We start from the raw sequence: 22,400 nt of genomic DNA on the forward strand, positions 1-22,400 counted from the left end.
AAGAGTAAAAAATAACAAGAGATATTTTTATTTAATGATAATTAATAATTATTAATTATAAATACTTATTTGACACAAAATAAAAATTCAAAATTTCATTGAAAGTAATAAAAAATAATGACTTATTTAAATTTTTTAAAATAATTTAAGAGCTTTTTGAATATTATATATATATTTTAATATGAACTAACAAGTCAACTTTTTGTTTAGTATGTTTTGATAATTTTAGAATAAAATTAACGACTTACGTCTTTGTATGAATAGAAGTTATCTATGAGATGCTAAGCGGAAAAAATGATATTCATTTAGTGCTAATGGAAATATACATAAGTGTCACATAAAAAAATTTGATACCACACAAAAAATGTAAATGAAGTTTGCTAAATTGCTTGTTAATATCTATTTTAAGCATTTAACCACTTATATAGTTAATAAAACGGCTTAACTACAAAATGGGTTAGCTCACAAGTCTTATTCTTGCATAAAAACTATATTTTTAAAGGTTTTTTTTCTAAAGAATAATTTTTTTATAAAGATTTTGTTTGATTTTTATTTTTTTCTATTAAAATTTTTTCGACAAATTATTTTCTTGTATTTGAAAGTAATTATTGTTAAGATTGTCCAAAATAAATTATTTTAAAAGTTAATTGTATAAATACGCACACCAAGAAGCAATTTTTATTTATTCTAAAACTCTTATCAAATTTTAATTTAATTTCAAAATATTTCAATGATTAAAAACGTAATTTTATAATTCATAAAGTATAAATTTGTATTTAGTATTTAGAGTAGCATTGTACAAAATTTGGTAGATTGATAAGGCACCTTAAATACCATTTATGGCGCGTTAATTCCTATGAAAATGAACCAAGGAATAAAATTGTACCATTGCCCCAAATTGCAACCAAACAAATTCAACAGGAGGTGAGGCAGATGGTGATGGTAGGACCTAGGAGCAGCTGGCCCACAATATCCTCCAAGCCTGAGCAACGAAAGACCCAAAACGAAGCTCCCTTGTGTACACTGCTTGAAGTGGACTAGACACGGAGATTGCTACGATCCAATCAATTCCTACGTTTTCAAGCCCCCCTTCCTTTAGGATAGTTCTGTGTTCTTACCCCGGAGTCCTAGCTTATCTCCTTAGAGCAGATATTTTAACCAGGGCTGACACCAAATCCCGGGAGGTATCATGGATGGAGCCGAGGCATCAGAAGGGTTCAGCGAGTGGGAGCAAATCGAGTCGCCAACATATTCTACTCCTCATCCGACTGACATGGTTGCTGTCAAAGACAATGATGTCCGACATCAACATGAATTGTCCGTCTTCCCTCCGAGCCATCACGAAGGGTTGGATATAACATCAGAAGCAGAAGATGATGAAGAAGGGGAAGAAGTTCATGTTCGAGATGAAGAGGTGAATTCAGCGGTTCTGGAATCTTGGTCGTCGACTGGGGATGAAGGAAACTCACGGCCTTTGAGGAAAGCAAATGGGATTGGTGAAATCCTGACTTCTGGGATTGTGAAGGTTGCTGCTAGAGTTCGATGCTTCGTGGCTTTTGGATGGGGGGTTTGGTCCTTCGGGGCGGTCGGTGGAGTTGTGGCGGCGGTGTTGATGTCGTTGGTGTATGCCAAGGTTAGGAGGTGGCGTACCAGAGTCAAGGGAGAGAAGAAGGATCAATTGGAGTTCTTGATTCAAGAGAAAGACCAGGTTTTTGCCATGAAACTTCCTACTCGGAAACTCTGAATGATCATACTCTGTATTCCTTATGCTGCAGTTTTCTCATTTCGCTTAATGTCTGTTACTTCAAATCAAAATTATAAAGACGTTAGATTATTGGTAGAATTGCTATAATTTTCTCCCCAGAACTTTCTTTTCAGCAAGTAGCTAAGCAGATGAAAGTTTCCAGGAAAATCCTGGAAGCAGAGACAGTTACAATCTGCCTCCCTGATTAATTTATCGAATCGAATTGAACCCATATCCTGGAATGCTTCTCTTGTCACTGCCCAACCATGAACACTGTTAAAAAATGAAGGGAAATACTTGTTTGTATGTTCTGTTTCCTCCATTGTTAGTCAGAGTTTGCAACTCATTCCACAAAACTTTCAATTTCATGCTGCAGAAGATCAACCAGCTGTTGGTTCAAATTGCCCACATGAACGAGCTATTATCAGCACGACGCAGGGTTCCGGTGCTTCGAGTCAGCTGACTGACCCATTTTCCTTGCCCATTGATCAACATGGAATGAATTTGATTCAGGATTTCTCTGTAATTTGAGTCTGCTTATGAATTTTACAATTTTATTCTGTGTAAGCAAGAGAAAAACAGATACCAAATTACTATAGTATTTGTACAAGTTGATGAGTATTACTATTACTACTTTTTTTTTCTTCTTTTTTCTCTATCTATTCGATACGAGATTTTGTTACATTATACCTTACTTGCATTTATAACAACCTCACTGCAAGTCGAATCACCTTCTCTGTTCCACTCAATAGAAAGTTTAGTGCAACATCGAAGTTAAGTTTGAATTGGCTCTAAAATCGTTGGATTACAGTTTCAATGCTCTCATTTCAAAAAGTTAAATTATCAATACATAAAACACTCATGTTTATAAGCTTAAGGCTCATTGTTATCTATTTGACATGAGATTTCGTAATTTGACCAAACACGAGAAATATTGCTAGATTTTCAAATGCAACTGAGGATGGACAAATAGTTAGTTCAATAAAATCAGTTCTAGAAATTTCAAAACCGAAAAAACTGAACTCTTCTTCTAAAAAAATCGAAACTAAACCGAAAACATTTGATAACAACAAAAAAAATGAAACATCGAACTATTTTGTTTAGTTCAATTCGGTTATCGAAAACCAAACTCATGAAAATAAAGAAAAAAAATGTGAGGATGTAGGATTTTTTAACACGATCCTATATTGAGATTTTATTTTTTTAATTGAATAATAAAAAATGAATAATTTTGTTTTGTTTTTTGAATTCAAAGCTCACTTACCTTTGTAAGTACTACTCAATTCGGTTAATTCAGTTACTTTGGTTGAAAAAATTTAGAACAGAAAATTAAACCAATTAAATGTTCTAATCAAACTTAATTAACTAAAATAAGTGAATAACGAACTAACCGGATTGAAGAAATCAAACTCACTTCAATTTAGTTTGATTTTTTAATTCGATTTAAATTTGCATACTTCTAAACGTAACAATTGCAATAAACATATAATATCCATTTTAATATATATATATATATATATATATATTATATATATATATATATAATTTTTGGGATAAGGTTTTCATTATATTCTATTCCAATTGGATGTAAGTTTTATATTTGGTAGTTGGTTTTTTTTTATTTGTTACTTTAGTTATTTGAATTAATATTACATTTTTAATTAAAAAATAATGTCCAACTATCCTATGTGTATTCAAAAAAATAAATCTTATATCCAATAAATATTAATATATTTCAATGTGATTTGATGATTAATTTTAAAAATTATGCAATGCGAAAATTTTCAATGAAAAAAATATTGAATCTCTTAATTAATTAAAAACTATGTAATGTATTCAATCATTCTTTTAAAACTGTAATTTAATTTCATTAATTTATATATATTTTAATTATTTATTTTTCTTTTTTATGAAGGTAAAATATTTAGAAAAATACTTAATTTTTTTCAATTTATCGGACTTTTTAAAATTGGGTGTGTGAAAGGCCCAAGGCTCAAAACTACTTCAAAGCCCAAAAGCCAGTAAAGCAAATAAAGCAAATCGCAAATTTTTAAATCGACAGAAATTTCTTGTTGCCTAAGTCGGACCAAAAGCAAAAGGTGAACTAAGAAATCAGGGCATACGGGCAAAGGCAAGAAAGGAAGCGTGAGACTGGGATAGATCAATTCATCCATTTTCTTGCTCTGGTTTCTGGTACGATTTTTGAACATTTCTAGTTTACTCTTTACTTCAAGATTCGTAGGAATTTGATTTGTCTTAGCTCATTTTTTATTTTTTCCTCTTTTTTTTCCCGTTAAATTCCCATCAGATTCAAGATATTTCTGCTAATTTTTCTTTTAACTACCGAAGTTTTTGTTTGCGAATCTTTTTTACTTTAAATCTTGTTTTCAGTTTGTTCTATGATTATTCTTTGAAATTTTCCTGCTGATTTCCCTCTTTGTTAACTCATTTCTCTGTGGTCAAGGCGGTGGTGCCGGCGCCTCTGCCATCGGCGGTGTTATCCCTTTTTCTTCCTACTTTTGTTCTGATTTCTGGTGTCAAATCAATGTCAAATAAAATAAATATTATGTTAGTTATTTTTTTGGCCAATATTAAACTATGTTAGATTCATAGGAGGCCTGTTGATGTCTGACACAGACATAAGACAGCTTCATAGGTTTCTGCTGGTTAGCTTCTAAGGTTCTAAGTGGGTACTAATTTCCCCTTTGAACCATGTCATATCGTTGGTTGGGTTTCATTGCACTGATAGTAGACTTGTGTTAGGAATTCTGAAGGTAAAGAAATGGAGTAAAAGGGTGGGAAATTGAGGAGATTAGAAGTGAGCAGAAGAAACAATGGGTTGTTTAGGAATGGAAAGGACAAGAGAATGAGTAGAATAGAGGGCTTGTTTGCTATTCTCATTATTATATCCTGAATGAAGATTGTTGGTAAAGTTAAATTTTGCCTGGTAGAAAAGGGAGCAGAAGGTGTAATTCTTCGCTGTTTACTCTTATATCCTCCTGATTTGAGAGAGATTAAGGAGTGGAGTTTCAAGGCGAGCCAGAGGGGTTCGTAATTTGTTTCACCTCCAAAATTTGGGGGAAAACCCCCTCCAAAATAGGGCAGATCAGTTGAGTAAAACTTTTTGCTACAATCACTTTTGAATACACTATTATGTGGCTTAGCCCTTTGCCTCCTTTGTTAGCAAGAAATAGAACATTGGATAGCTAAATAATTGGAACTTCAAATGTTGTTGATATTCACACTTCTCAAATGTAATTATGACACTTGCAATTTGTCATCATTTGATTGGGAATTGTAAGGGTTTAAGTATTCTATTGTGGCCGCTCATTAGTGCTTGGTTTTAATATCACATGGCTATTGCTTCTGTGAGGAACTACACTCCATAATATTTGAGGCCTGTTGAAGTATAACTTGAATTGGGTAAGTGGAGATCATGTAAAAGAACCCTGAGACACTTTATCCTTGTTCTTTTGCAATATATTGATACCTTTAGCAAATGACATGCTTTGTAGTTGCAAATATGTATTGTATATCGTCCAAAGAGTTGCTAATTCCATCACTATTTTATAGTATATCTGTGAACGGCACATGGGAAGACAGACAATGATTTCTAAGGCTGTCGAAACATGTCCAAAGGGGAATGAATAATAAAATGTTTTGTCTTCTAAATTTTGAATGAATGGTTGTAAGGCCTGTAAAGGTTGGAGTTGGCTCTTTAAAAATAGTTCTGGTCTGTAAAAATAGTTATTTGGTTGAGGATGTTTGTCTTTCTTTTGAGTGATGAAATAATTGAATTAGTTGCTATTAAGTTTCTATTAACTGTTTCATTTGGTGAGTTAGTTCAGTATTTTACTAAGTCAAAGGGCTGCAATCCATGTTGTCAAAGTAGCTAGTAACTTCATGGGGTACTTTACTTTTGTATTACTTTTTGTATTTAAAACTTTTAGCCAGATAAAAGTATGATTAATTAATTTAATTCTTGATGCAAGTTTATTTATCTCAAATTGAATTGTTCATTTTGCAGGATTTGGAATTTCTAAGCATTGACAATGTCTTCATCATATCTCCCAGCAACCACTGATTCAATTGCTCAGGCCCTAGAAGCCAAGACACCATCTGAAGCCATCTCGATCCTTGACCGTGTACTAGAAAATCCCTCATCTGCTCCTGATGCTCTGCGGATTAAAGAGCAGGCCATAACAAATCTCTCAGATCTTCTTAGACAAGAGAACAGGGCAGAGGAGCTCAGAAGCCTTCTGACCCAATTGAGGCCCTTTTTTGCATTAATTCCAAAGGCAAAAACTGCCAAGATTGTCCGTGGTATAATTGATGATGTAGCTAAAATACCAGGAACATCAGATCTCCAGATTTCTCTTTGTAAAGAAGTGGTGCAGTGGACTCGTGCTGAGAAGCGAACTTTCTTACGGCAACGAGTTGAAGCAAAGCTTGCAGCTCTTTTGATGGAGAACAAGGAGTACTCAGAAGCACTGAATCTCCTTTCTGGCCTAATCAAGGAGGTCAGAAGGTTGGATGACAAGCTGCTGCTTGTGGACATAGACTTGTTGGAAAGTAAGCTTCATTTCTCTCTCCGAAACCTGCCTAAAGCTAAGGCATCCCTAACCGCTGCAAGAACAGCAGCAAATGCAATTTACGTGCCACCAGCTCAGCAGGGTAATATAGATTTGCAGAGTGGAATCCTCCATGCAGAGGAGAAGGATTACAAAACTGCTTATAGCTATTTCTTTGAAGCATTTGAAGCTTTCAATGCTCTTGAAGATCCGCGTGCAGTTTTTAGCCTCAAGTATATGTTGTTGTGCAAAATAATGGTGAGCCAGGCTGATGATGTTGCTGGTATAATATCATCCAAGGCAGGGCTACAATATGTGGGGCCTGAACTTGATGCCATGAAAGCTGTTGCTGATGCCCATGCAAAACGTTCCCTGAAGCTTTTTGAGATTGCTCTTCGTGATTTCAAGGCCCAACTAGAGGAAGATCCTATTGTTCACAGGCACCTTTCGTCCCTGTACGACACTCTATTGGAGCAGAACCTCTGCAGATTGATTGAGCCTTTCTCAAGGGTTGAGATCGCACATATTGCTGAGCTGATTGAATTGCCCGTAGATCATGTGGAGAAGAAACTTTCTCAGATGATTCTGGATAAGAAGTTTGCAGGAACTCTGGATCAGGGTGCTGGATGCCTCGTCATATTTGACGATCCCAAGACTGATGCCATCTACCCTGCAACACTGGAAACCATCTCCAACATTGGCAAGGTTGTAGATAGCCTCTATGTGAGGTCTGCTAAGATAATGGCATAGGGTTCTAGATTTAGCAATGGATATCACGCTGCTACTCCCTTCTAGCCAGTGGACAAATTAGTGTTCACTGAGTTGAGTGCACGCTAGATACTACATGTTTTAAGTTTTTCACTTTAATGGTGCTGCGGCGGAATATTTGATTTAAATATTTGGAGTTGATTCAGACAATCTTTGCCATTCACCTTACCTGATATTCTGCTAAAAATTTATGTCAGATTCCCCTTTCTTTAATGTAGCTTATGTACTCCATTGTTTGGCAAAGTTGGTTTTCTGTATTTCCAACAGTCTGCTACTGATGGTGATCTTATTTCTATTTCGAGAGCAGTTCTGCAGTGAATTGGCATTTCACCTGAAGCAAATACAGGAGTTGCTGGATGTCATTAACAACCAGAAGTCCTTATTTGCTTTGGTTGAGCACCCGGCCAGATGAGGTGAAGGGTGAGGAAAATCAGTAAAACTAGTTGTAGTTGCTGTTTATGTTTAGTCATTTTATGCTTTTCTTTTCTCACGTGAATGCATATGCTTTGGTTAATGGTTGTAGACATGCAATAAAGGCCTTATCCCACTTGAAAAGTAGAAGGCCCATTTCTTCGGCAAATTGAATAATCTCCCATCTCCTCTGGAAATAGAGACAATTCTGGCTTTAAATACTGCTGCTATTTTTGTTTTAAAAAAGGAGCACAATTTAAAATTTTTATTAAAAAATAAAAAGATAAAAATAATAAAAAAATTTTGAATTAACATTTTATTTTTTTATTATATTCAATTGAGTTTTTTATTTTATTTTATTCAATTGAATCCTTATTTCATGACTTGACTTACTAATTAGAGATAAAAATTCGTTAGATTACATTTTTATATATATACCTTTTTTATAAAAAATTAAATTTATATAAATAATGATAAATATAATTGAGAATAAAATTTGTTTTATCTTCGTTACGAATTAGAAAATTAATTGGATAATTGATTAAAAATTAAAGAAAAAACATTTAATTTGATAAGATAAACTTCAGGAGGTTTTATTGGTTATTTCAGCACCATCTTTTCTTCGCGTACCTATAAATATTTTTAAAAAAATAAAAAAAATAAAAGGAAAAGCGAAATTTAAAGGGGCTTTTATGGAAATTAAAATTCTCACTTTCATTTTCAGTCTGTGTCAGGTCTCGGCTTTGCTTTCCTCGTTCCCCATCCTCTCTTTTTTCTCTCTCACAGAGGAAGGAGAAAAAATAAATAAAGAAAGAAAAAGAAAAAGAAAAATCCATTCATTGTTGGATCTCACTGTTTCGATCCGCAAAGGTAAGTTGTTTTTGTCCCTTGATCTCATCTCAATTTCATCTTCTACGATTTAATGCGCTTAATTTCTTGCCTCTTTTTTCAAAATTTTTTTTCCTTTCTTTTTGGTTGTAATTTTATACGCATTGAGCAGCAGTTTGAAGTTGAAGAAAGGAAATGAAACGAAAATGGAAAATGACACGATTTCGAAATTTTATTTTCTGTTTTGAAAGTTGACCCGAAACTATGAGTGATATGTATTTGGAATTTCAAGTTGGTTTTCTTTTTCCTTCTATTTTATCATGTTTTATTAATGCCGAACTGGTGGATTAGATCTGTGTTAGTTTCTCAGTTGATTAAGTTTTGATCTGGAGTTATTTTTTTTATCTTTGCATTTATTTCATTTATGCTAGATCTCTTAACTATGATATATGGCCAGATGGTTTTAAATAATTTTCTTTCACTCGTTATATTTACAATTAGGCTCTGTTTGGTTGGTTGTTTTATGTTTCTTGCCACTTGCTTTCTGTTTTTTAAGAGTAGAAAGCAAATTCATATTCGATTAAGAATGAGCAAATAGTTAAAGTGCAACAAGTTTTCAAACATAATTTTGTTATTCACTAATTAAGTTTTTTATTTTAAATTGTTTTAAAATATTGGTAGTTGCTTTTGTATCCAAACAACTTTGAAAACATATTTAGCTAAAGCAACCACCAATTAGAGCGTAGTGTTTAAACTGAGGAAACTTTGTTACTTGTCTTTGAGATGATGTGCATGTAAGTTTCAGTGAATTCTTTTAGAATTGCATTGAAACTATGTAAAGAAATGACTTGTTTTGTACTTTTAGAATCTTAATTTTGTTTTACATATATGATAGTTGTTAGTGGTTCCACAGCTTCTGTATGATTGCATTTTGTTATTTAAGTTTAAGACTTCTTATAATGGGTTTAATGGTCAATTTCTTTTGATGATTATGATTGTTTGTTATTTCTAGGGTATTTTTTCTGTATAAAATAAACAAGTGAATTTCCTTTTAGGGCTGTCCATATCTGCTCAAACTGGTATGTGGGTTGTTGAGCTTTATAATTGCCTTTTTAGGGTGCCTTAGATTCTCGCAATAGTTTTAGGATTAAATAACTTAATGAGATTTCAGTGGTGTTTGTGGTTTTCAAGGTGGGGAGCGGTATTTAATGTCGTAGCACTGGTGAAAGAGTTGGTTGATGGGAGGAGGCAATAAGGTTGAGTGGTAGCTTCTGGTAGTAACGTTGCAGGGCTGGGTGGTTAGTGTTTATTGATATTGGGAGGAAGAAGTGCTGGTGTTGTTCTGTTAGTTTTTCATTTTTTTATGTCTTAGAAACTTAAGTGTGCTTGTTTGATCACTATGTATTGCTAACTTTTAAATCAGAAACCAAAGATACCTTGAAACACTGTTTATTTCTTTTGTTTTCTTGGAACTGCAAGTTTGGTAGGCTATAAAGTTTAATGCAGGCATTCATATGTGATAAGCATATTTTATGCATCAATTTAGAGGTTCTGTGCATCAGTAGGAGAAGCTGGCTTTAGCCCATATTTTATAGTATATCATCAAGTATTTTCCTTCTCTTGTTTCTTTTGCTTTTCTGGTGCATTTAGATGTCTTTTTTAGTCTGTCTCTTTGCTTGGCAGTATGACCAAACATGCTTACATGCACCTATTATGTTTGCACATGTCACTTTATGCATGCTATCTTGCTCGCTTATGAAGTCTTCTACATATTAGTTGTATCTTCTGAGGCTACTTTTTGGATTCTTTTTTATTTTATTCCTCTTTGTAGTTTTAAGTATTAGTTGATGTTTTCAGTATATGAAATGGTTAATGACCTTGTTTATAATATAATGGATGTCTTTGTAAATTGTGAAGGGTATGCTCTGGTGGGGTCCCTGTGCTCTCCTTTCTAGCAGTTAGTAAATATAGAAAGGCCTTAGGTTCCAGACAGAATATCACTCAGAAATGGGGCGTCTAAAGCTGCAATCTGGGATCAAGGCAATTGAAGAGGAACCTGAGGACTGTGATACTACATGCTCTAGCAAAGCTACTTTAGCATGTATGATTAATTCAGAAGTAGGTGCTGTATTAGCTGTCATGAGGAGAAATGTAAGATGGGGTGGTCGATACATGTCAGGTGATGATCAGCTAGAACACTCTTTAATTCAGTCATTGAAGGCATTACGGAAGCAAATTTTCTTGTGGCAGCATCAGTGGCATACCATCAACCCTGCTGTGTATCTCCAGCCTTTTCTGGATGTGATTCGATCGGATGAAACTGGTGCACCAATCACTGGTGTTGCACTATCTTCGCTTCACAAAATTTTAACCCTTGATGTGGTTGATCAAAATACTGTTAATGTTGAAGATGCTATGCGTTTGGTAGTTGATGCTGTGACTAGCTGTCGATTTGAGGTGACAGATCCTGCATCAGAAGAAGTGGTACTGATGAAGATTCTTCAGGTTCTTCTTGCTTGCATGAAAAGTAAAGCCTCAGTTATGTTGAGTAATCAGCATGTTTGCACAATAGTTAACACTTGCTTTCGTATAGTTCACCAAGCAGAGAAGAAAGGTGAGTTGTTACAGCGGATAGCACGCCACACGATGCATGAACTTGTGAGGTGTATATTTTCACACCTTTCAAATGTTGACAACACAGAACATGCCTTGGTTAACAGAACTGGCACTGCTAAACAAGAGGTTAGTATTTGTTCCATTGTTCCTCTTCTTTTGGCTTCAAGCTCTCCTTTTATCTTATTTCCTATTGCCTGCTTGAAGTTGAAGAAAAGAAAACATGCCAGAAGCCAAATTGATATTTCTTCAATTTTGTTTAATTTTTATGGTAATGATTTTAATCAGTACTCCGTGTCATCTATTCAGGCTCAACATTTTTAAAAACGTATTGAAAATAAAGCTTACTTTGAATTAACTTTCTCTACTGATGCTTTGGTAGTTAGGCAACAGAAAAACATTTTGTTCATGTCTGTCTATATGTGTAGGTTGTTGAAGCTTCATAACCTATATTGTAGGTAATGGTAGTGAGAGCTACCATATTGCTCTCTGACCTTAGTCTGTTCTGTGTGGGGCACCTTAGATATGCCTTGCAGTATGTTTGTTTGTTTTTATGGTAATTACTAGATGTTATTATTGCTGAGGTTTGATGAAGGTGAGCTAGAACCCCTTTCTTCAGTTTCATATGATGAGGTGAATGGCACCATTGACAAAACTGAGAAGTCTACGGTTCTTCCTTTGCAGCTTGGTGGGATAGATAATGATTATGCATTTGGGGCTAAAAAAGTGGAGAATGGAAATGGCACTGAGTATGATGGTCAAGCATCTTCTGGAAGTTTTGCATCCAATGGTTCTGCAGGTCTGGTAGCAACTGCAAGGGAAGAAAGTATGGTAGTAGCTGGTAATGGAAAGGCGACAGTTCCATATGATTTGCACCTCATGACAGAGCTATATGGTGTCCCCTGCATGGTTGAGATATTTCATTTCTTGTGTTCTTTATTAAATGCTGCTGAGCACGTGGGAATGGGTCCCCGTTCAAATACCCTAGCATTTGATGAAGATGTGCCGCTTTTTGCCTTGGGCCTGATTAACTCTGCCATAGAATTGGGTGGGCCTTCCTTCCGTCGTCACCCACGGTTATTGAGCTTGATTCAGGATGAATTATTTCGTAATCTGATGCAATTTGGCTTGTCCATGAGTCCACTGATTCTTTCAATGGTATGTAGCATTGTTCTAAATTTGTATCACCATCTGCGTACAGAACTCAAATTACAGCTCGAGGCTTTCTTTTCCTGTGTAATTCTGAGGCTTGCACAAGGCAAATATGGAGCTTCATACCAGCAGCAGGAGGTGGCCATGGAAGCCCTTGTTGATTTCTGCAGGCAGAAAACATTTATGGTGGAGATGTATGCTAATTTAGATTGTGATATAACTTGCAGCAATGTGTTTGAAGATCTTGCTAATTTGTTGTCAAAGAGTGCATTCCCAGTGAACTGCCCGTTGTCAGCAATGCACATTCTTGCCTTGGACGGTTTAATTGCTGTTATCCAGGGAATGGCTGAGAGGATCGGCAATGGATCAGTTAGTTCAGAGTATGCGCCCGTTAGTCTTGAGGAATATACACCATTCTGGATGGTGAAGTGTGATAGCTATGGTGATCCCAGTCATTGGGTTCCATTTGTCCGGCGGAGAAAATATATCAAGAGAAGGTTGATGATTGGAGCTGATCACTTTAACCGTGACCCAAAAAAAGGGTTAGAGTTTCTCCAAGGAACACATCTTTTGCCCGACAAACTTGACCCCCAAAGTGTGGCTTGCTTTTTCAGGTATACTGCTGGTTTAGATAAGAACCTTGTTGGGGATTTCCTGGGAAATCATGATGAGTTCTGTGTTCAGGTTCTTCATGAATTTGCTGGGACTTTTGATTTCCAAGATATGAATCTGGATACTGCACTACGACTCTTTCTGGAAACTTTTCGCTTGCCTGGAGAATCACAGAAGATACAAAGGGTGCTGGAGGCATTTTCTGAGAGGTACTATGAACAATCACCGCAGATTCTTGTTAACAAGGATGCTGCTCTGTTATTATCATATTCACTTATAATGCTCAACACAGATCAGCACAATGTCCAAGTAAAGAAAAAGATGACAGAGGAGGATTTCATCCGGAATAATAGGCATATTAATGGAGGCAATGATCTGCCACGAGAGTTTCTGTCAGAACTATACCACTCGATCTGCAAGAATGAGATCCGCACAACTCCAGAGCAAGGCTTTGGCTACCCTGAAATGACCCCAAGTCGGTGGATTGATTTGATGCACAAGTCTAAGAAAACAGCACCATTCATTATAGCTGATTCCAGAGCCTACCTTGACCATGATATGTTTGCTATAATGTCAGGTCCAACAATTGCTGCTATCTCTGTTGTATTTGATCATGCTGAACATGAAGATGTTTACCAGACCTGTATTGATGGATTCTTAGCTGTTGCAAAAATTTCTGCATGCCATCATCTTGAAGATGTACTGGATGACCTGGTCGTGTCTCTGTGCAAGTTTACAACCCTTTTGAATCCATCATCTGTTGAGGAACCAGTGTTAGCTTTTGGTGATGACACCAAAGCCAGGATGGCAACTGTAACTGTTTTTACTATTGCAAATCGATATGGAGATTATATTCGCACAGGTTGGAGGAATATACTGGATTGCATCTTACGACTGCACAAGCTGGGGCTTCTTCCAGCGCGTGTAGCCAGTGATGCGGCTGATGAATCAGAGCTCTCTGCAGACCCCAGTCATGGAAAGCCAATTACAAATTCTTTATCCTCAGCCCACATACAGTCCATAGGAACCCCCAGGAGATCCTCTGGATTGATGGGTCGGTTCAGTCAGCTTTTATCTCTTGAAACAGAGGAGCCAAGATCACAGCCGACTGAACAACAACTTGCTGCTCATCAACGCACGCTTCAGACAATTCAAAAATGCCATATTGACAGCATATTTACTGAGAGTAAGTTTTTGCAAGCTGAATCTTTGTTGCAGCTAGCACGAGCCCTAATTTGGGCTGCAGGGCGGCCCCAGAAAGGGAATAGCTCACCTGAGGATGAAGATACTGCAGTTTTCTGCCTGGAGTTGCTTATTGCAATCACCCTGAACAACCGTGATAGGATTGTGCTCCTGTGGCAGGGTGTCTATGAGCACATAGCGAATATTGTTCAATCAACTGTTATGCCTTGTGCTTTGGTAGAGAAGGCTGTTTTTGGGCTTCTTCGAATTTGCCAACGGCTGCTTCCTTATAAAGAGAATCTTGCTGATGAACTTTTGAGGTCCCTGCAACTTGTCTTGAAGCTTGATGCTCGAGTGGCTGATGCATACTGTGAGCAAATTACACAGGAAGTAAGTCGCCTAGTGAAGGCAAATGCTACCCATATTAGATCCCAGATGGGGTGGCGTACAATCACATCTTTACTTTCCATCACAGCCCGGCATCCAGAAGCTTCTGAAGCAGGTTTTGATGCACTATTATTTATTATGTCTGATGGGGCTCACTTGCTCCCAGCCAATTATGGTCTCTGTGTAGATGCTGCGAGGCAGTTTGCTGAGTCTCGCGTTGGACAGGCAGAGAGGTCTGTACGAGCACTGGATCTTATGTCAGGTTCTGTTGATTGTTTGGCAAGGTGGGCCAATGAGGCTAAGGAAGCAATGGGGGAGGAGGATCTTGCAAAGATGTTTCAGGATATTGGTGATTTGTGGCTGAGGCTTGTGCAGGGACTAAGAAAAGTTTGTTTGGACCAGAGAGAAGAGGTCAGAAACCATGCTCTTCTATCCTTGCAGAAGTGCTTGACAGCAGTGGATGGGATCCATATTTCGCATGGTTTATGGTTACAATGTTTCGATCTTGTAATCTTCACAATGCTTGATGACGTGCTTGAAATTGCTCAGGGACACCAAAAAGACTACCGAAACATGGAAGGCACACTTATTCTTGCCATGAAGCTCCTTTCAAAAGTGTTTTTACAGTTACTCTATGAGCTCTCACAGTTAACAACATTCTGCAAATTATGGCTTGGTGTGCTCAGCCGAATGGAAAAATATATGAAGGTAAAAATCAGAGGTAAGAAAAGCGAGAAGCTTCAGGAGCTAGTCCTTGAGCTCCTTAAGCACATGTTGCTTGTAATGAAGACAAGGGGAGTACTCATGCAGAGGAGTGCCCTTGGTGGAGATAGCTTGTGGGAACTGACATGGCTACATGTGAATAACATTGCGCCATCTATGCAGTCTGAGGTTTTCCCTGATCAGGATCTGGAACAATCATTGCCCAAGCATGGCGAAACTGGTGGTGTAGTGTCTGGAGAAATGGCGTCTGTTCCTTCAAATGAAACAGCTGCCCCTGAAGGAGCTAGTGCAGGAGGTTAACATTATGTACGGTTGGCCGCTTGAAAAGAGTTTTGTCAGTGCGTGCCATAGAATCACACACGCAATACATTGCTATTTTTGGAGGTGTTCTGCATTGAGACGTTGGAATGTGTTAGGTGGTGCTGCTACAGATTCACCAACTAGCATTCTTTGGAGGTACTGGATGCAAAAATGGTAACATGGATAGGGAACTGGTAGATAGAGCCTTCCCTAGAAATGTTGATAAGTTGGTCAGTTTATAATTCCCTGTTTATTCTTCTTTCGGTTGGTGCTACTTCTCATTGCTGCCCCTATGGAACCTTGCCAAAATGTACTGTGTATGGTATTCCGTAAAGATGTTAGATGGTACTCTTAGTCTGTATACGGTGTTCCTGCAGTGAGAAGGATTCATCCGATTCATTTATCCGATTAGTTGGAAAATCTGGAAGGGAAAATCCGATTTCTGCCCCTTGGATGTAACCCTATATATTGCCTTTGCTCATTGATGTATAGAAGAAGCATAGAATTAGAAGATTTTTTTACTTGGAATGGTAGTGAAGCACTTTGTTCTCACTCCACTTGTTACTTGTTCTATATATCACTCAATTTTCCACAAAAATGCTCGTCCATGGATCAAAATTTGGCTCTGCAACCAGAGGCAACCATGGTCAAGATTTGGGACCTAGTTGTTAATGATTGTGGATACCAACTGCTGCCTGAAGAAATCTTCTTAATCCTCTTTTCCTAATCATCCCACTATGGAGATTTTTCATAATTCAATCTTTCCATGCAGGAAAAAGGGTCAAGGTTCTGTTTTCCAACTTTTACCATGTCCTATTTCAGGTTCTAGCTTCCTCGATCTCCCCATTGACATGTTCGGTAAGGTTCAGTCTGTTTTTCTGTTTGGAACCGAGAAAATTTTTACGAATGTAAAATATTTTACCGGTATCTTACATTCGAGGGAGGTGATAAACTCTCTGAAATCGATCTCATAGACCTTGGAATCATTCTTACTTGGAAAATATTGTCCTCTCCTTTCAATGGGATGGATCTCACTAAGCAATAAAGAAATGATTGTCAATGGAATTGGGAATAGAGTAAAACGCACCGTTTTGGAAGCAAAGGGGTCGAGGGTCAAGACGACCAACGAAGTAGTAACAAACACAAGAGAGAGAATCTAGCTGTCCTGAAGAAGGTCGCTATATCCATGTCAGTTTTACGGTTCCTCACACGAAAAAAAAGAAAAAAAGAAAAGTCAATTAAATTCTCTTCCTATCCTCTTCTCTCTATAAACAGTTGGGTAAAAGTTAATTACCTTACCTAAACCCCCCCAACAATCAGCAAGAGTTTTTCGTAATCAGATCTAAATCTTTTGTTCTTTTCGTGACCTTTTCCCTGGGTGAATCTGATCTTGTCTGAGAAATTTCCGAAGATGAGTGAAGTGTTCGAAGGGTACGAACGACAGTACTGTGAACTCTCGGCTAACCTCTCCCGTAAATGCAATTCTACTGCCCTGATTCTCGATGCAGGTACTTCCACAATCCATTTCAAAAACAAACGAAAAATGGGTTTCCCTTTTAAGGAAAATTTTTTATGGTTGACAACCTTTTACAGAACAGAAGAAGCAGAAGTTTTCCGAGATAAATTCTGGGATTGATGAGGCTGATGTCCTGGTACTGTGATGTTCGTGGATATGGTCGTTTATGTTCTTTGCTTTTGCTTTTTTTTTTTTTGGTTGTTTTTGTTTTTATTTTATTTGTTTTTTTGGTAGATTCGGAAAATGGACCTGGAGGCAAGGAGTTTGCAGCCAGGGATAAAGGTAACGCTTCTTGCTAAATTAAGGGAATATAAGTCTGATCTGAATAAGTTGAAGAAGGAATTCAAGAGAATTTCTTCACCCAATGCTAATCAGGCTGCTCATGATGAGTTGTTGGAAGCGGGGATGGCTGATGCTCACGCGGTAAATTCCTGGATCATATATCATCTCCTTATATCTTTTTTCAATTTCTTTCAGGAAAACTGTGTTTGATTTTGATTCTATAATTTAGGATGTTTGAGGAATGATCACTTGGTGTAACTCTATGCATCTACTGTCACTTGTGTCCACCTTTTTATATGTTGCTCGAAGAAAATGTAGATCTTATTCATTTACCCTTGTTGCACCACCAGTCTGTGGTCACGGTTAATTGGGGGAGAGCGAGTTAGCCTTGGTGCAATGGTTGCTCCATTGTGACCTTGAGGTCACACTTTAGTCACAGTCTCACAGAAGCAGCTTCTTGCACAGCAGGGGGAAGGCTGCATATATTTGGCCCTCCCTAGACCTTGCAATTGGAGAGCCTCATGCACTGGGGCTCCCGTTTTAGGAAGTTGGGGAAGGTGGAATTTGATAGACGTATTTGTTAGTAGTTAGGCATTATGAAGATCGTTCATGCCTTCTCAATTTCAAATCTTCTCATTAATCAGTGTCAGTTGCTACTTTGCATTTTTCACTGTTTGTTGAAGTTTCATTCTCAGTTTCCCACATTTGATGATTGCTAAATATGTTTGATTTACCATTGATTCTGTATGAAATACAAATGTTTATTCTTAACTGTTAAGCTATTTGGTGAAAAAAATTTTATTGAGTGGTAACCGATGGTACAGGTTTCTGCTGATCAAAGAGAAAGGTTGTCAATGTCAGTGGAGAGACTAAATCAGTCGAGTGACAGAATTAAGGAGAGTAGAAGAACTATTCTGGAGACAGAAGAGCTTGGTGTCTCTATCCTTGAAGATTTGCATCAACAACGCCAGACTCTCCTACATTCCCATAACAAGGTATTATTTCTGATCCAAACGCTTGTGTACCGATCGAAGTTAACTGCTGAAGCTTATTGCTCTTTATCAGGGAATCTCGATATCTCTCTAGTCTCTCTTGTGTCGGATGGGGACATGCTTAGCCAGCTTCTCATACATACCATATTTATTCACATCTCTTATTGAAGAACTAAGGCTAAAATTCACACACATGGATTGTTGATTTTATTTCTTTGTTGTCTTTTGCAGCTGTATGAGGTCGATAATGCTATCGACAAGAGTAAGAAAGTCTTAACTACCATGTCACGGAGGATTACCAAGAACAAATGGATTGTTGTCTCGATAATCGTAGCTCTCGTCCTTGCCATCATCTTAATCCTTTATTACAAGATTTCACATCACTAATGAATCTCTGAATCATCGCGCTACTTAATCGATGTTCTTGGTTGCTTTTTCTGCAATTTGTCTATATACTTATTAGCCATATGATGGCCGGCATCTGCTACTTGATGCTTTGTCTTCATGTCTGTTGAAACTGATAATATGTAATGTATATTTCCCCTTAACGATTTGTATTGTTTTTCTGTAAAATCCATTTCGGTGAAACTCTTGGCTACATATGAACTGAGCCAATATCACAGAGTGTCCTGGGCCTGTTGAGAAGGCGGGCTTGATTGGCTACATCTACAATTGGATTGAGCCCATTTAACAATATTAATGGTAGTACTTATTTTTTTAATTATGAATGTGAGACATAATGTTTGATAATTTTTTTTAAATTATTAAAAAATTTAATTTTTTATTTTTTATAATTAATTAAATTTTTACATTTTTATTAAGTTAATATATTTTTATAATTTATAATTAATTATTATTAATTAAAATATATAAAGAGTCAAAAATATAATTTATGTTATTATTTTATTATAATATATCAATATATTAGATCAAAATAATATATAATAAATGATATTTTAATTTAAAATAATTAAAATTTATTTAATTTAAAATAAAAATATAATAATTTGGTTTAAAATAATAAAAAATAATTTGTAAATATTATATAAAAAATAAAAAAAAAACTTCAAAATTAACAAACACGTGGACGAATACCAACCGGCTCTCGGATCATTTCCCTCCATCTTTGCACTTATTATGGGAGATCCGAGCCTCCGAGTATGTTTGACCCGTCCAAACTCACCGGACCCGACCCCACCACGGAAGAAGAAGCAAAAAAAAAATCTACCAAATTTGTCAGATATTGAGAAATGAGAAGGAGATTCCCAAAAGCCAACTTCCCTTCTTCTTCTTCTTCTCTCGTGCTTACACAGTTCTCCACGGCAAAGAAATTCGCGACTTTTACGCCTTGGGTTCCGTGAGTTTACACTGACAAGCCTCTTAAGCAGATTTCCCAAGCTTTCGAAAGCTCACTGGAAACAAACTAGAGCTAGAAACCATGGATTCCCTGTCGTCGGTCTCGCCGTCTATAGTTCTTCCTCCGAGCAACCCTTTGCCCACGCATAGGCATCGTCCTCAAGTCGTTGTCTTTTCATTCGCCACGAATAGCCGTCTTCCTCGCTTGTCGTCTTTCTTTAGCGTGCCTTCTGGTAAGGGGAGATTGAATCGGGTTGTTGATTGTAAATGCAAATTGAACGGTGGAGATGCCGGAAAAGGAGAGGATGATGATGATGATTTTGATGATGAGAAAGAGGAGGTTGAAAGGGCTCTGCATTTGGACGGTACGATTCCGAGTACTTCTGGCGAGTTTCTGAAACGGGTTTCGTCTCGGGCGTATGATATGAGGAGGCATTTGCAGCAAACTTTTGATAGTAGCAGCTATGATGGTAAAAAAGTGTTCTTTGTTTATTTCTGTTCACACTGCATATTCTGGGTGTTTTTTTAATGCCTTTTTCTACTTTGTTGCTTACCTATTCCTGTAATTTTACTTTGTATCTCTTACTTAATTTGTTGCAATGTGAATTCTGTGATAACTTTAGGCATACCCTTTTATCCTGTTGAATTGCAAGTCATTGCCTGGATCTTTGCTGGATAATTGTTTGGCTTGTTTCGCTGATGAGAAGGGTGGCTGTGTTGACTCTCTGATTTCTAGTGAATGGTCTGTCTTTGAAATGATCCTTTGTAACTCCCCACTATTTGTCTCTGTAATTGAAACTGGAACCTGAAAGTTGGGGCACCGCCCATTCTGCTTTCTTCCCAGTTTCCAGGAATTTTATTTGGTGGCCTTTTTGCATTCAACTCATTGACCATCAGATTTCCTAAGTAAATGTGAAAGATCTATGTCCTGTTTTTTTCCCTCCAAATTGATTAGAAATTTGTTGAACTTGTACCTGGCTACAACATGTGTTGATATATGTCCTTTACTAAATAATAAGTCACTTAAAATTTTGTTCTCCGATTCACATGTATATGTCTACGCTGCTACTTCATACTACTTCCACCATTGCAGCATGTTGCAGTTTAAGCATAGCAAATAGCAAAAATTGGAATTAATTTAATCTTGACCTCCTTCACATACACTTTAATATTAAGAGAATGTATTCCCAGAGAAAAGTAAATCTTTTAGCAGTGAAAGCAAGATCACATGACCTCTCCTACTTTATACCTGAGTTAATTAACAGCTCTGAAATGCTACAATAGAAGCTGCCTGACTGTTAAAAGCATATGCCATGCATTGTCTGTCCAGCTGGTTGATAAACATTTGTTTCTTACCTTCTCTATAAGAAGAATATTGACTCTTTTATCTGACATATGTAGAGTATGAGTACTTGGTGTGCAATAGTGGAATTTATTGATACATAGTATTTTAGTGTGGATAATAGTTGTAGATTATATGAGAGCCTGAGTTATTTCTTCATGGCTTGATGCTTTGTTGTAAATTATTTTTTGTTTTCTTTCACAAGCTTCACTACTTTTCCTGTGCTTAATCTTGTTCAGTGTTGGAGGCAAATCCATGGAGAGATCCTTCGAAACCTGTATATGTGCTAACTCACAAGGAAAATCAGTTGTGCACAATGAAAACTCGAAGAAACCGCAGGTCTAATTTAGTTTGGTATGTTGTCTTTTCGTAAATTATTTTTTTGTTGCCTTGCCTCACATTCTTTTCTTCTAACAGTGAAGTTGAAAGGGAGCTTGGATTGTTGTTTTCGAAAGGAGCAAATTGGAGTTCTGGAATTGGAAACAAAACTAAACAGCCTAGATCTAGGACCAAGTTTCAGATGCTGGTGGAGGATGTTAGAGAAGGAGTGCTTGTAAGTGTTAAATGATTTAGTGTTGTTCTTTTTTCAAAGTAAGTTTGGATGTTATCAAAGGAATTAGGGGAACTACAAATATAGATCAAATTCTGGTCTCAATGCCCTCTAAGACTCTTCTAATCTCAAGATGATCTTTGCTTAACGGTATTTTGGAATCCCATCATCCGGTGTCTCCATGGGTAAAATTTAGTACCGTTGCTGTATGGTATGCCTTCATTTTCCCCTGCTACCAGTGCACTGGTAACTTCTCCCGGTTTCACAGTGCATGCAGCTTTCCATGTAAATCATTGAAGCTGGCCTTTTAATCTTATAGTATTCACTTTTCTTTCTCTTGGTCAGTCACGCGTTTTTCCTTTTTGGACTCATATCTAATTGCTTGGTTGAAGACCTCCAACTCTCGCTATGCAGGTGTTTGAAGATGAGACTGAGGCTGCCAAGTATTGTGACTTAATGCAGGGAGGCGGCCAAGGATGTGAAGGTGTTGCAGAGATTGAAGCTTCATCAGTAAGATAGATAACGTTGCAGGTCTTTCTTTCTGCATCTTCAAGTAGCCATCTCTAACAATCACCCTCCTATTTCTGCAGGTATTTGATCTTTGCCATAAGATGAGGGCTCTGGCTGTTCTCTTCCGCAGAGGCAGAACACCTCCGCTTCCCCAAAGTCTCGAGCTCAACCTTAAAGCCCGGAAACGGTCCCTGGAAGACCAAGAGGACTTGATATAAAAGTCAATAGTAAATGTATGAGAAACTGTGCTATCGAAGTCAACAGATCGGAACGGTATAGGCCCTATACCGTAACTTAAATTCATTTGTCACAGAAACCCTGTAACTTGAAATATAATGTAAGTTGACTTTACTTATTCTTACCTTTTTCCATAGATCTTGGAACTACAGATTCCACACAACAAAATCTGAACTTTCCATAGATTTTTACGACTGATTCCCAGTCTTATCGTACAGTGGTAGGTCCAGTCCATGTCCCAAACGTTTTCTTTTACCCTGCTGACGAAATCAGTAATTCACAGCTAAAAGACAAAGCTTTTAGCATTAATCAGACCTGTCGCGA

At 37.1% G+C, this 22,400-nt stretch overlaps 5 protein-coding genes across 6 annotated transcripts; all 5 read left to right on the forward strand.

Moving 5' to 3' along the window:
* Positions 986 to 2,391, forward strand: LOC18610336. Its single transcript, XM_007045933.2, has 2 exons — positions 986 to 1,708; positions 2,121 to 2,391. The coding sequence occupies exons 1-2, from the start codon at positions 1,190 to 1,192 to the stop codon at positions 2,205 to 2,207; spliced, it is 606 nt and encodes a 201-aa protein (XP_007045995.2). The 5' UTR covers positions 986 to 1,189; the 3' UTR covers positions 2,208 to 2,391.
* Positions 3,807 to 7,378, forward strand: LOC18610337 (26S proteasome non-ATPase regulatory subunit 11 homolog). Its single transcript, XM_007045934.2, has 2 exons — positions 3,807 to 3,937; positions 5,772 to 7,378. The coding sequence occupies exon 2, from the start codon at positions 5,797 to 5,799 to the stop codon at positions 7,063 to 7,065; it is 1,269 nt and encodes a 422-aa protein (XP_007045996.2). The 5' UTR covers positions 3,807 to 3,937; positions 5,772 to 5,796; the 3' UTR covers positions 7,066 to 7,378.
* On the forward strand, positions 8,175 to 15,848 carry LOC18610338 (ARF guanine-nucleotide exchange factor GNOM). Of its 2 annotated transcripts, none has more exons than XM_007045935.2 (3): positions 8,175 to 8,364; positions 10,240 to 11,064; positions 11,620 to 15,848. In XM_007045935.2, exons 2-3 carry the CDS (start codon positions 10,330 to 10,332, stop codon positions 15,289 to 15,291), a joined length of 4,407 nt encoding a protein of 1,468 aa, XP_007045997.2. In that variant the 5' UTR covers positions 8,175 to 8,364; positions 10,240 to 10,329; the 3' UTR covers positions 15,292 to 15,848. The 2 variants fall into 2 exon arrangements, with proteins under 2 accessions (XP_007045997.2, XP_017971039.1); XM_018115550.1 differs by lacking the exon at positions 8,175 to 8,364 and having other exon boundaries at positions 10,769 to 10,827; positions 10,916 to 11,064.
* Positions 16,471 to 18,802, forward strand: LOC18610339 (vesicle transport v-SNARE 12). The gene is made up of 5 exons (XM_007045936.2): positions 16,471 to 16,799; positions 16,885 to 16,943; positions 17,042 to 17,230; positions 17,914 to 18,084; positions 18,313 to 18,802. The coding sequence occupies exons 1-5, from the start codon at positions 16,703 to 16,705 to the stop codon at positions 18,466 to 18,468; spliced, it is 672 nt and encodes a 223-aa protein (XP_007045998.1). The 5' UTR covers positions 16,471 to 16,702; the 3' UTR covers positions 18,469 to 18,802.
* On the forward strand, positions 19,323 to 22,227 carry LOC18610340. Its single transcript, XM_007045939.2, has 5 exons — positions 19,323 to 19,907; positions 21,019 to 21,118; positions 21,197 to 21,332; positions 21,744 to 21,839; positions 21,920 to 22,227. The coding sequence occupies exons 1-5, from the start codon at positions 19,520 to 19,522 to the stop codon at positions 22,055 to 22,057; spliced, it is 858 nt and encodes a 285-aa protein (XP_007046001.1). The 5' UTR covers positions 19,323 to 19,519; the 3' UTR covers positions 22,058 to 22,227.

The sequence above is a fragment of the Theobroma cacao genome, chromosome 2 (genome assembly GCF_000208745.1).
Source record: "Theobroma cacao cultivar B97-61/B2 chromosome 2, Criollo_cocoa_genome_V2, whole genome shotgun sequence".
Taxonomy (NCBI): Eukaryota; Viridiplantae; Streptophyta; class Magnoliopsida; order Malvales; family Malvaceae; genus Theobroma; species Theobroma cacao.

Coding starts and splice junctions, on each gene's coding strand:
- LOC18610336 (XM_007045933.2), top strand. CDS start 1,190: ATGGATGGAGCCGAGGCATCAGAAGGGTTCAGCGAGTGGGAGCAAATC. Junction 1,709..2,120: donor TGATTCAAGAGAAAGACCAG/GTTTTTGCCATG, acceptor TTCATGCTGCAG/AAGATCAACCAGCTGTTGGT.
- LOC18610337 (XM_007045934.2), top strand. CDS start 5,797: ATGTCTTCATCATATCTCCCAGCAACCACTGATTCAATTGCTCAGGCC.
- LOC18610338 (XM_007045935.2), top strand. CDS start 10,330: ATGGGGCGTCTAAAGCTGCAATCTGGGATCAAGGCAATTGAAGAGGAA. Junction 11,065..11,619: donor CTGGCACTGCTAAACAAGAG/GTTAGTATTTGT, acceptor CTTCCTTTGCAG/CTTGGTGGGATAGATAATGA.
- LOC18610339 (XM_007045936.2), top strand. CDS start 16,703: ATGAGTGAAGTGTTCGAAGGGTACGAACGACAGTACTGTGAACTCTCG. Junction 16,800..16,884: donor TGCCCTGATTCTCGATGCAG/GTACTTCCACAA, acceptor AACCTTTTACAG/AACAGAAGAAGCAGAAGTTT. Junction 17,231..17,913: donor GGATGGCTGATGCTCACGCG/GTAAATTCCTGG, acceptor CCGATGGTACAG/GTTTCTGCTGATCAAAGAGA.
- LOC18610340 (XM_007045939.2), top strand. CDS start 19,520: ATGGATTCCCTGTCGTCGGTCTCGCCGTCTATAGTTCTTCCTCCGAGC. Junction 21,119..21,196: donor AAAACTCGAAGAAACCGCAG/GTCTAATTTAGT, acceptor TTCTTCTAACAG/TGAAGTTGAAAGGGAGCTTG. Junction 21,333..21,743: donor ATGTTAGAGAAGGAGTGCTT/GTAAGTGTTAAA, acceptor CTCGCTATGCAG/GTGTTTGAAGATGAGACTGA.